Below are 13,885 nucleotides of genomic sequence, written 5' to 3' on the forward strand. Positions count from 1 at the left end.
AATGTTAGTAGCTTACCTAGAAGACTGGCTCATTTGGGCAACCAACGATGAGGAATGTCGCAAGGCAACAGCCAAAGTAATAGAATTCCTAGAATACCTGGGTTTCCAGATAACAGGAAAGTCCCGTCCTCATTCCGGTGTCTCGCTTTCAATGGTTGGGAATTCAATGAGACCTAACCACACACAAACTATCTCTCCCGCCAAAAAAGCGTGCAAAGAGATAGCGAAAGCTGTAGAAAAATGCACACTTGTGCGCATTTTGTTTTTTATATATTATATGTATAGAGTTTGGTTGTGGTTTTTATGTTAATGTTTGCTCAGGAATAGCTATTTTTTTTTATATTAAAAGCAAATGCATTTTATTTGCATCCCTAAATACCTCTTAGGACAATTAAAAGTAACGAGCCATTCCTGAACCATATATTTAAGTTTGTCAGGTTGTTCGCCACCTAACACCAGGCTTAGAAACCGTTGTCGGCAGCGAGCGACCTGAAGAAGGCAGTACGGAGAGCTCAGCGTAAGCTACAGGACCAGAACAGTCTTCTCCGGAATTTGAAAAAATTTTATTACAGCCAAGAAGCAATGGTGCCACAAATTAATTTGAGGGACCGTTGGCTCTGGACGTAATTTCTCTCGGATGAATGTCATCGACTTGAACACCTACTACTCAAGAGTTCTACAGAAGGCTTCCATCATCACCACTACCTTCGTCACTGCTTTATTATGGACCTAAATGACTGGCTATTTGTTGAGGTAAGGTTTGCAATATGTAGGTGCATTTGCTTTGCAAACTTTTAACAATAGTTACGTTATTAGTATAACTAGTGTCTAGCAACCAAACCCATATATATTAATAAATAAAGTCGGCAAGGGTCTTATATTACGTTAACTTTTGGCATTCATGCAGTCAGCACTTAAATTTAATTACATTTTTGAACGTTAAGGACACTGTAAGGAGTTATTTAGATAAATTTATTGATATGAAGTTTTATATTTCCGTATAGTTCACTTAACGTAAAAGATTTTTTTCAAGACTAAGCACATATATGCACATTCATGTTTGTAGCCCCTTGCATTTCAAGTTTTATAATGTTACGTGTAATGGGTTACAGATCCTTCTGATGTTTCGGAAAATAAGGGGCAATAGTGCGGACCGAATGCAGGTTCTCTGACGGATAGAGCGAGAACGTCCACGCTAAGTTTACAAAGGTTTTGCAACTCGACCAGGATCATCCTATTCGCAGTCATATCCTTATTGTCAATTGTCTAGTTTTTTTCAGTTTATTTTGTAAATTAAAATAATTTTATAACATATTTTTGCTTTATTTCCTTTATGTTAAAGCTCTTTGTGGTAACTGCTTTTCGAAAATGGCGACGAGGGATGGGATTTGGGTTGCGAGGTCCAGTTGCCTTGAGTATTTTTTTTGTTTTGACATTCCTTGAGCAGGTTGGCGTTCCAGAGTCACGGCACTCTCAAAATATTTCCCTATATTATATTAGTTTTATAGAGTTCATTTAATTTTTCGCAAGATGCCGCCAAAGAGTATTTCGCGTAGTTCTCGTGCAGCCCTAAGGCAGCAAGTTACCAAGAAGTGTAATTTAATAGAAAATGTTATTTCTTCGATGTCTGTAAGCGATGCTAAGGAGCATATGAACGTATTGTTGGACCTTAAAGAAAAACTTGACAAAGTGAATAAAGAGGTTAAATGAAATTTGGGATAGCGCAGGTGAATTCGCGGACAGCGATAAATTGGTGAGTGAGGAAATGGATACTTGGTTTGTTTGTATGACGATCGTTTGAATAAGTGTCTTTCTCTCCTTAAGACCACGGTGTCTCCTTCGGGGTCGTTCGCGTCCTGAAATTTCACAGCTTAAATTGCCTGACTACCTTTACCGACATTTGCTAATAGGGAAGGTGAGGATATTTCGAAGTTTTTGCGAGAGTTTGAAGCGACTGTAGATAAGTATGATCTTAGTACTCACGTTAAATTTACCCTCTTACGAGACAGCTTTCAGGTGACTCGCTTAAACTAGTAAGTTCTCTAGATTGTAGTAATCGTTCGTATGAAGAAGCTAAGAAATTATTACAGAAAGCGTTTGCAGATACTTTGTCTCAACATACAGTGTATTAAGCAGTTATCGGAATTAAAGTTGACTTATCAGAGTGATCCATATGACTTTATCAGTAATATGAAAATTATTTGTAATCAATTTGAGGCTTTAAACATAGATAGAGACATAGTTTTACAGTTTTTCATATGGAATGGATTTAATGACTGTTTCAAGAATCAGTTAATGCATATTACTGGCTCAAAATAAACCCTCGTGTCAGCAAATAGATGAACATATCTTTTACTGCTTTTGAGAGATAAAGACATATCTAAGAAATTCAATGTTAGACAGGGAAAAATAATGTTCAGAGAAAGGTTGTTTCAAAGGATGTGTCGAAGTCAAGTTGTTTAGCTTCTGCTGTTGATGTAGCGTTGAGAAATCCAAGTTAAGGAATGTTCTTTATGTTTGGCAGATGATAAAGGAGACGTTGATCACCCAATTTATAAGTGTTCGGTATATGTAAACTCCACAGAGTAAAATTGAAAAACTAAAACAGTTGAATTGTTGTACAAACTGTACTTATGATTCTCATAAAACTTCAGATTGCAGGTTTAAGTTTAACAGTAAATGTAGATATTGTAAACAAGTGGCATTTCAGCTATCTTTGTAAATTTCGTAACGACCCAAAAAGTAATGCTAATAACCCTAAAAGTGATTCTGATAACCACGAAGTGAGTAACCAAAAGGTAAAGGTGAATAGTAAAGAGAAATCTAACTCTAATTCTGTTGTTTCTAATTTAACTTGGTCTGATTTGGGAGTTTTGAGAATCTCTTGTAACCCGGTGACTGCTATGCCTTCTTTTTCGTTGAATGACTCTGGGGATAGAGGTATAAGGATTCGGGGAGTCAAGTAACTTTTTGTAGAGGCAAGATTGGGCTAAGAGTATGCAGTTTGAAGTGGTTGATCCGAATTATTCTTTGGTAGTGAATGGTATTAATTCTTCAAAGCCGTTAGCTACTGTGGTATACAAGGTCAAATTGAGTGAAAATTGTTTTACTGCTATTGCCATAAAGTCCATTAATTTGAAATTAGTATTGCCAGGTGTATCTGAGGTAGCTCAAACCTTTAAAGATAAGGGCTATGTATTAGCTGACAAAACTTTGCATCTATGTAGGGCGGACAAAATTGAAGATATAAAATTTGCTTTTGGGAAATGATACTCTCATTTAGTACCTCAGAAGGATGTGCTGTTTGGAGGTAGTTCTGAGTGTTTCCCCTCGGTCTACTTTTGGATTCACCCTTAGGAGTGATGCTAGTAGTTTGACATTGAGAGGTATAAGCAGAATCTGCTCTATTACCAGGACAGGATAAAGCATTCTTCTGAAGTTTGTATAAATGGTGATTGTTCCCTTGAAGTTGACGGCATTTTCGATACAGATGGATTGTTCTTAGATTCTGTAGAGAAATTTAAGTTTCCTGCTTATGTTAATATTTCTGTTTTAAATGATAAGGGTCAGATTGTTGAAACTGAACTTGAGAAAGCAGCAGAAGAAATTCTTTCCTCAAAGGCAGAAACTGTTTTAAACAGAGATTCTAAAGTGTACGACGAAGACTTTATGGAGAGAACAGGAAAGTAGTAGAATTTGCTTTAGAAAATACCTTTAGAGATAGTGAAGGAAGGTTAGTTATGCCTCTGTTATGGAATGGGAAAGTAGCTCATTTGCTGTGAAAGAATCAAAGTTTTGTCAAAAGCAATATTAAAGTCAAATTTTAAGAATTTAGTAAAAAGGATAATGCTTTACATATGATTGATGAGGTTTTTAAAGAACAGGAACAGCTAGGCATTATAGAGAGAGTGTCTAACCTCGAGCAATTCTTGGAGGATAACCCCCAACATAGCTTTCTACCTCACATGCCAGTGTTCAGAATGGACCATGAGTCGACAAAGTGTCGTAATGCATTTTTTGTCCAATTTTTGTGAATCTGACCCAGGTAAACCTTAGAACATTATCACATAATCAAGCAATTTTTGCTGGCGTCCTTGTTTGAATAAGAAGATTTCAACTTCTATTTTACAGTTAAGGTTTAATGAAAAGTTGATATGTTTTGATATTAAAAAGGCATTTCTGATGATTAAATTGGTGCCTTCAGATCAAAGTAGGTTACTCTTTTATTGGTATAGAAATGTATCTAAAAAGGACTATTCCTTAATTGTTTATAAACATTGTAGACTACCATTTGGTTTGCCATGTAGTCCAGCTTTATTAATGTTAGCACTTTATAAAATTTTGATGTTAGAGGTCCAAGGTGACAATATTGATGTGAAGGAATTGAAGAAAGAGTTATATAACTTAGCTTACATGGATAACTTGGCTTTCACAACCAATGATGCTGAAAAGTTGAAATGGGCCTATAAGAAACTTAAAAGTATATTTTCTCCCTATCAATTTGAACTACAGCAATTCATAACTAATGATGACTCTCTGCAGCAACAAATAGATGAAGGTAAGGAAAAGACTCCTACAAAGGTAAAATTGCTTGGGTTGATCTGGGACAGAAGTAGTGATACTCTGTCGACAAGTAAATTGGTACTTGATAAGGCTGCAACAACCAAAAGACAGATTTTAAGTTCAATTGCAGCCAATTTTGATGTGTTCTCATTTTATGGTCCCTTATTAAACAGTGGGCTAGATTATTTATGCATTCGCTACAGTGCAGAAAAGAAGTTGGATGGGACGATACTCTATCGGATGATGAATTACGAGAGTGGACTAATATTTGCAAGCAAGTGAATGGTGTTCCTGAAATTCCAGTGAAGAGATTTGTTGGTCGTAGAAATGATCCTTTCCAACTGATTGCTTTTTGTGATTCTAGCAAGCGCATATATGGAGTTGTGCTCTTTATCAAGAACTTGAGAACAAAGGAGGTAAGTTTCCTTCTATCAAAAAATAGAATAATTGGGCGCCAGTTAGAACTAAAGTCTATCCCTTCTCTTGAATTTCAATCTCTTGGTGCTTGGTACGGAAACTGTTGTTGATATTTATAAAGAACTCTGTGGTCAGAGAGTGTATCTCCCATTAACATAACAAAGTTGGTAGTATTCTCAGATAGTGCAGTTGCACTGAGCTGGCTAAATTCTCGAACAAATAGGTTTGATAAATTAAAGGAAACTAAGTATTATTATGAACAGGTTTGTTACAGAATCGAGAATTTATGTGAAACTGTCCCTGTGACTTTCAAATTTTGTACAGGTATGATAAATCCTGCAGATTGTACTACCAGGTCCTTGTCTTATAAGAGGTTGATAAAATCAAATTTTTTCACAGGACCTGATACCATTCAGGATATCTTGGAAGATGACCATTGGATGTCAACAATCCCAAATCCTTTAACCAACGTGCTTGAAGTTTCAGAGGGCCAGTGTGAGATAAGGAGTGTGACAGAGCCAGAGATGGGAGATATTTTAAATTCAACAATTTCAAGTTCCAGTTGGCTTCATTTGATTTCTGTCTACAAATATGTACTGACTTTCATAAACAATGTCAAACTGAAATTAAAGAACAAATCTGGCAAGTATGACCATTTTGAAGTTTTCAGTAATGAAGAAATTTCTTTGAAAGCATGGCAGATGATCATTTGCATGATCAACAGCAAAATTTTCCTGAAGTTTTTAGATATTTCAGAGAAAGAAACCCTCAAATTAGAGATATTCCCAACATAGTGAGTCAACTGAATTTATTCATTGATAAGAAATCTGGTTTACTAAGAGTTAAAAGTAAATTTTGTAAGTGGAGAGACTGTAAATATGAATTCCCCATTCTTTTGGCTAAAAACAGTAAATTGACCGAAGAAATCCTAAACAAATTTCATGTTAAGTTAGCTCATTCTGGAATATATGCTACATTATCTGAGGCTAGGAAACAGTTTTGGATTCCTTGTAGTTTTTCTACTGTAAAGAAAGTCTTGAAAGCTTGTGTTCACTGCCGTAGATTTAACAGTAGAAAACTATAAAATTAAACCAGTCTCCATATAGGGAATTTAGGGTTTCTCCTCCAACCATACCTTACAGGTACATTTTCATAGATTATTTCGGACCTTACTGGGTATATTGGATGGGTAAGAAATCAAAAGTTTGGATATTATGTATCACTTGCTTATGGTCGAGGCCATCAAATCTTAAGGTATGTGTAGACCTTTCAGAGATTTCCTTTTTGAGAGCACTGCAGCTCCATTGTTTCGAGTTTGGGGTACCTGAACTCTGTTTAAGTGACCAAGGTTCACAACTAACTTCGGGTGCTAGAACTGTTGAAAACTTTCTAAATGATAAGGACACATTATCTTATTTCAGGGAGAACAACATAAAACCTTTGAGTTTCCAGCAATACTATAAAGGTCACAGTGAACTTGGTTCTTTAGTGGAATCGTGTGTGAAGATGGTTAAGAGGCTTATTGAAGGTTCTGTTCGGAACATGGTCCTAGAATATTTAGATTTTGACTTTGCTGTCCAAAATATTTGTACACTTAGTATCGTCGTCCAATTGGCCTTTAAAGAATATTTGCGAAGCATGATGGGACTGAACCTGTACCCTCTCCTATAACTCCAGAAATTTTTTAGTTAAAGACACGAATTAAATTCCTTAAATATTATTCCCCATTACATCCTTTACCTAGGGCAGATGATACTTGGGTTCCTGATATATCTCCCATTGCCCATGTGAAGGACAGTCACAGAAAGTTACGAAAGGCTAGGGAAAGTATAATAGAGATATATAATAACGAGTTTGTTGTGCAGCTTGTGAACCAAGCAACTGATAAACGAGGTAGATACCAACCTGTTAATCATAAGCTATTGGAAGTTGGAGACATTGTTCTCATTAAAGAACCCCTTCTCAAACCTACTAATTTTCCAATGGGTATTGTTAAAGAGATAAAAGTGAACTCTTTGGGTGAAGTAACTGGTGCAACTGTACTCAAAGGAAAAAGTAGGGAAGAAACTAAAAGGCACGTTTTCTCTTGATTCCATTACTTTACAAAAGGGGAATTTGAGGCTAAATTTAGCGATAAGGCGCAATCAACATGTGATGGTAACAGCAGTATAAGGAAGATTTAGTTAAGGAGAGACCCAAGAGGCAAAGTGCAACGATTGGGAAAGAGAGGGTAAAGAAACTATTTGAGGATGATTTAGCGTAATCATTTATCTATATTTCCATTCAATTTTTCTTAGAAAATTGAATCCCCTCGTGGGAGTGTAGAAAAATGCACACTTGTGCGCATTTTGTTTTTTATATATTATATGTATAGAGTTTGGTTGTGGTTTTTATGTTAATGTTTGCTCAGGAATAGCTATTTTTTTATATTAAAAGCAAATGCATTTTATTTGCATCCCTAAATACCTCTTAGGACAATTAAAAGTAACGAGCCATTCCTGAACCATAATATTTAATTTCGTCAGGTTGTTCGCCACCTAACACCAGGCTTAGAACCGTTGTCGGCAGCGAGCGACCTGAAGAAGGCAGTACGGAGAGCTCAGCGTAAGCTACAGGACCAGAACAGTCTTCTTCCGGATTTGAAAAAATTATTACAGCCAAGAAGCAATGGCTGCCACAAATTAATTTGAGGACCGTGGCTCTGGACGTAATTTCTCTCGGATGAATGTCATCGACTTGAACACCTACTACTCAAGAGTTCTACAGAAGGCTTCCATCATCACCACTACCTTCGTCACTGCTTTATTATGGACCTAAATGACTGGCTATTTGTTGAGGTAAGGTTTGCAATATGTACGGTGCATTTGCTTTGCAAACTTTTAACAATAGTTACGTTATTAGTATAAACTATGTTCTAGCAACCAAACCCATATATATATAATAAAGTCGGAAGGGTCTTATATTACGTTAACTTTTGGCATTCATGCAGTCAGCACTTAAATTTAATTACATTTTTAAACGTTAAGGACACTGTAAGGGAGTTATTTAAGATAAATTTATTGATATAAGTTTTTATATTTCCGTATAGTTCACTTAACGTGTAAAAGATTTTTTTCAAGACCTAAGCACTATATGCACATTCATGTTTGTAGCCCCTTGCATTTCAAGTTTTATAATGTTCGTGTAATGGGTTACAGATCCTTCTGATGTTTTCGGAAAATAAGGGGCAATAGTGCGGACCGAATGCAGGTTCTCTGACGGATAGAGCTTGAGAAAACGTCCACGCTAAGTTTACAAAGGTTTTGCAACTCGACCAGGATCATCCTATTCGCCAGTCATATCCTTATTGTCAATTGTCTAGTTTTTTCAGTTTATTTTGTAAATTAAAATAATTTTTATAACATATTTTTGCTTTACCTTTATGTTAAATTGCTCTTTGTGTAACTGCTTTTCGAAAAAAAGCTACGAGACAATTCCTCAAGAACAAATGGGTTTCTCGTCGTACCCAAGAGAGAATTCTAGGTTCTCTTCAGTTTGCCTCAATAACAGATGTTCTGTTGAAAGCCAGACTGAAGGATATCAATCGGGTCTGGCAGAAAAGAGCCAACAACAAGTTCAGAGACAAAATCTCCTTGATTCCGCCGATATTAAAGAAAAGACTCTGTCCATGAACGGAAGTCCGGAGTCTCTCCAAATCAGTACCACTACAATTTCCCCCGCCGTCTCTGATAGTCCACACAGACGCCTCTCTGAGCGGTTGGGAGGGCTACTCCCAGTACAAGAAGGTTCAAGGAATGTGGTCGAAAACATTCCGCCAGTTCCACATCAACGTCCCAGAGGCAATGGCCATTTTTCTGACCTTGAAACGACTAGCTCCAGTCAAGAAGATTCATGTAAGACTAGACTCGGACAGCGCAGTGATAGTTCATTGCATATGAGGTCTGAAGAAAAATCCACGAATAGGCAAGTCCATGAATCGTGAGACCACAATTGGCGGGGGTCTACTATAGACTCCACAAAATTAAATTTGCAGTAGAATTTAGATTCTAAATCGGCATTGGCATTGGGGCATCAACAAGGGGGTTGAAGGTAGGGTTTGGGTTGAAGGTGTTAAACTGTGGGAAGGAATAAGGAGAAGACAGTAACATGGTACAGAGACAGGTAAGTCAATACGTACTACTATCCTGACTGGTAGTTGTCTTGTCATGCTTATGGTTACACTTTCTGTTTCTATTCCCTTCTAACTTATTTAAATGAGAAGACAGTACTGACTCCTGCATGAAGTGGAAATTTGTGCATGTCATAATTTTATAAAGTCAATATTGTTATTCAGCCTTTGCTGCAACAGCAAGTTGATGACAAACTAGTGCCAGACATCGTCAATGTTGGGAAAACTAGAAAAATAATTCTAATCATGAGGAAAACTGTCTATTGACAATAATCTAAGTGAAAAGCTACCAAAAATAAAAGGTACTTCACTAATTTGCATTAAAACTGATAACCGACAACGAATTTCAAATCATCAGCTGAAACAAATTGACAGGCCTTTGCCTAGTTGTTCCTCTCTCCTCTCATAGTGGGTGAGGCTCTTCCTACACCAGAACAGAAGAATCACTACTGCAATTTCAAATTTTACCTGCCGTTAGTTAGAAACCATAGCTATGTAATTACTTAGTAAGTTACATATACAAAAATATTCTTTAATGTTAAATTATCATTAACTAACCAATTATTTCATTTTAAGACAAACAGCTTGCTGATATACATACCTAATACATTCCACAAGAGATTCCTCAGTTTTCCCCAACTTCAGCAAAGCCTCTGATTTTACAAAACGAAATGTAGCTGCACATATGTGTGCCATCTTTATATTACTGGAATCTCTATAGTAGTTGGAATATTCACCTACAATAAAGGAAATTGTACAAATGGTTAGTTATATACAATTTACCAACACTGTACTAATGAAAATTTTGTGTAGTAAAGATTACTTTTGTAAAACAATTCTCAGAACCTTAAACTTAAGTTTTTAGGACATAAGACATTTTTCATACAAACTCATCAAAATATCAAATCCAAATCAAGGTAAGTAAGCCCCCCAGAAATCCCCATTCCTAAGTCTTCAAGATAAATGAGCAAGAGAGTTACAAGTGACTGTCTGCACGAACACCTGTGAACCACTGGTAGGTAGTGAAGGGAGAAAGCCAGAGGACACTTCACTATATGAATACATACTGTTACCCTAGACTACCTGCATATTAACCGCAACAGGAGGGAAATGAAACATTCTTGTTTGGTGATAAAATGCCACTACTGTGGTGTTGGTGCTTAACTGTGTTGTTAAGCACCAACACCACTGGCTGCCTCCAAATCAAATCCCGAAAATCTCTGGAGGCCTGAAAGGTTGTCTTTAGATGAAGAATGTATTTTGAACAACTTTTGAATTCTGAAAATGAGAAAGAGGTGATGGGGGAAGCACAGAGGGTAGAGGGACTTGTGATGGAGATACAGGATACAGAAGGGAAGAGAACAATAAGTAAAATGAAGAATGGTAAAGCACCAGGTCCATCAGTGTTCAAAAATGAAATGATCAAATTACTAGGTACAAAAGGGGAGAAATGGATGCAGGATTTATTAAAGGCTATATAGGAAGAGCAAGGATGCCAAGACACTGGGAGGAGAGTAATAGTGTATGGTATATATACAAGCAGATGGGAGATGTCATGAATTATGGTGTCTACAGGGTAATTAAAACTAACAGAGCATGGATTACAAGTTTTAGAGAGGATACTGGATAAGAGATTAAGAGAGATTGTAAAGATCAGGAAACAGCAGTATGGATTCATGAGAGAAAGAGGGACGGTGGATGCCATCATCAAAGCAAGACAGCTACAGGAAAAGAGGCTAGAGGGAAACCAGGAGCTCTATTGAGCATTTATTGACCAGGAGAAAGCATACAATAGAATCCAAAGGGAAGTGATGTTTAGGTGTTTGAGGAAGAGGAGAGTTCCAGAAAAGTTGGTTAGGCTGGTCGAGATGATATATCAAAGAACGAGCACAAAAGTAATAACAGCAGTTGGGGAAACAGAAAACTTTGAAGTTAGTGTTCGATTACACCAGGGGCCAGCATCAAGCCCATTTTTGTTTGTGCTGGTCAAGGATGTGTTAAGTGAAGAGATCAGAAATGAAGAGCTGTGGGAGTTGCTGTACATTGATGATCTGGTGATTATTGCTGAAAATGAGGAAGACCTACAGAGAAGGGTTGGAGAGTAGCAGGGGTCTTTAGAGCGGGTGGCTTAAAGGTGAATGTGAATAAAACAGAGGTTTTGGTGAGGCAGTAGGGAAGATAGAGGCAGAATAGAAATGCAAGAAAGAAGAGGCTTGATTCTAAAATAGGTGGAAAAGTTTAAATGCTTAGGATCTACTTTAAGCCAAGATGAAGGATGTGAGGCGGAAGTTGACATTGGATAAAAGCTGCATGGGAGAGAGGTAGCTTGGAGTAATATATGATAAGAAATGTTAACCAAGCTAAAAGTTAAGATCTATAGCACAGTGATAAAACCAGTGTTAATATATGGATCAGAAACATGGGCTCTAAGAAAAAAAAAAAGAGGACATAAAGCTTGAGAGGGTAGGCTACTTGAGAGATTGGAAAAGGACAAAATAAGAAGGGCAGGCTTAGTAAAGATTACAGAGGTAATAGGAGAGTCACAATTGAAGTGGTGTGTGCATGCGTTAAGGATAGATGACAAAGCGGGAGTGAAGAGGGCTTGGAAGGACACTTTTAGAGGAAGAGCAAGAGGGAGACAGAGAATTAGATGGTGAGATAAAACGAAAGATATGGAGAGAAGAGGTTTGGTGGAAGATGATGCCTTTGATAGAAGACAGTGGAGAAGGTGCATCAGGCAACCAGCCCTTTAATGTAGGGATAACAGTGGTAAAGAAGAAGAGGTAGTACTTATTGTTTTCGTCACACACCTGAAGACAATGGTCCTACAGGTATGTGGCCCTTTATTATTCAGCTGATGCATGCCAATAAGACGCATGTTGTGGAGAAAATATAAAGGTATATTCAAAAGGTTACTGTTGATCGTGCACCAGCCTAATTCCTTCCTCTTCATCCGAGAGAGGAAAAGGATTAACGACTGGAATCAGACCTTTTTCATTCTCTGATGAAGAGAGAAAACGCGAAGCTGTCCTGAAGGGAGGCTTCTATGGTGACAACAGGATACCGATGATAACTAGCTCTTAGCCGAATTGGGTGTTCCCGAAACAAGAACTCAGGAGGGACAGAAGTATATGGGAAGACAGCCGAGACCCAGAAGAAAGCAGTACCGTACTTCTCCTGAAGGATACCTACTACTGGGTCTTGGCTATGTTGTACCAAGTCCAGAGACTCGACAGATGACTCTTTACTAGCAGTATGAGAACATCTATATGCACGTTCTTTTATGTCCTTCCTTCTTACCTACTAGAGAGAAGGTTGAAAGAGAAACAGGTATGTACACTCTCAGGAGAGAAAGGAGGAGGTCAGCTATTTCACAATCATCCTTTGCAGCCTGAGACTTTTAGGTCTTGCCCACAGAACAAGGCAGATGCCTTGGCATGTTCCTTGACTACCACAGTATCCACCAATCCCTAAGGGAGAGGAAGAACCAAATAAAGGTTCATTCTTGAGTCAAGACGACTTCAGGACTTACAAAACTGGAGATCTGAATTAAGACAATGTCCTTTTTCTTAGCACCAGAATTGCCCACAAATTACTGACTGGTACTGGGTACGGATGAAATCTCATAGTGGACTGTCTGGAGGGAAACCATAGTGGTGTCCTCCAGGCTTGCTGTCTCTTGTTGCGAGAGGGAATACCATTCGCGGCAACAAGAAACCGTGTAACCCCTGAGATTGGTAAAGAAAAATTGCTCCTGTTGCATCAGCAGAGGTGAAGAGAGCTTGATTGAGCATCTCAAAACTCTGAATGAACTCCTTGTCTGGAGGAAAGGAATTCACCTAGTCAAGAACACCCTCACAAGCAAGGAATGTGGCACCCCTACAAAAACTTGTCTCTCTCGAGCAGTGAAGATTATTCACAGGGGAAGCTGTGGTCCTATTCCTGAGATCAATGTGCTGACGAATCAGCGCAAAGATCCCTGCTGAATGAAAATCGAGGGTATTTGTATCTAAGGAAAAACCAAGTTTTCCTGAGGTGTGAAACTCCCGATTTCCTCTCCTTGGAGGAAGATTTAACAGAACCTAATGAAACTTTCCTTGACTACTCGAGTTTGAAAAGATCGGAGGATCAATATCGAGATACTAACTTTTGTAGCCGAATTCCGAAAAAGAGAAACTCATTGGAATTCTCTCTACCCGCCTTGCACCTCTCAGAACAACTGAGGGGGTCAATAGAACAGGTAAGGAGAGAATGCATTCCTACCTGCCCTGTCAGAAGAACAAGCAGGATGGGTAGATTGTGGGCAATCATCAACTTGTGATGACATGCATCACAGAAAAAGAGGGTGCTTTTGCCACGGCAAAGCACCAACCTGAGGAGAGCAAAAGTTCTCCTGGCCAAGCTCTCAATTCAGCTGAACCGAATGAGCTGAACAGGTCACGTAACGCAGCTATCGTTTTCTTCTAATATGCACTAGTCTCCTTCCAGGCCGAGGCCCTGTGAGACTCCCAAATCTCATAAAAACAATCATTGAGAGCAATCTTCTATCGAATTCCAAGGGGTTGGAGAACTCCAGAAATTCCAAGAAATTCAAGCTCGCGGTGACATTCACGAATCTTGTAAGAATAATCATTGGGAGTGTCTCCTATTGTCTAAGTGCTCAGAATTCAAAAGAATCTGAGAGCACGGTGAGTGCCAGAAATTCCAAGAAATTCAAGCACTCGGCGAGACTCCAGT

The 13,885-nt window shown here is 38.1% G+C and overlaps 2 protein-coding genes across 3 annotated transcripts in view; one reads left to right on the plus strand and one right to left on the minus strand.

Annotated features, from left to right (window-relative positions):
- LOC135219812 (uncharacterized) overlaps positions 1-13,885 on the plus strand; it is a 270,228-nt gene that overhangs the window by 26,403 nt on the left and 229,940 nt on the right. The window lies entirely within an intron of this gene.
- Positions 9,710-13,885, minus strand: part of LOC135220062 (uncharacterized) — an 87,128-nt gene continuing 82,952 nt past the window's right edge. The window contains exon 6 of the mRNA XM_064257391.1: positions 9,710-9,885. Coding sequence (XP_064113461.1) covers positions 9,710-9,885 — 176 coding nt within the window. The remainder of the gene's footprint in view (positions 9,886-13,885) is intronic.

The sequence above is a fragment of the Macrobrachium nipponense genome, chromosome 1, assembly GCF_015104395.2.
Source record: "Macrobrachium nipponense isolate FS-2020 chromosome 1, ASM1510439v2, whole genome shotgun sequence".
NCBI lineage: Eukaryota > Metazoa > Arthropoda > Malacostraca > Decapoda > Palaemonidae > Macrobrachium > Macrobrachium nipponense.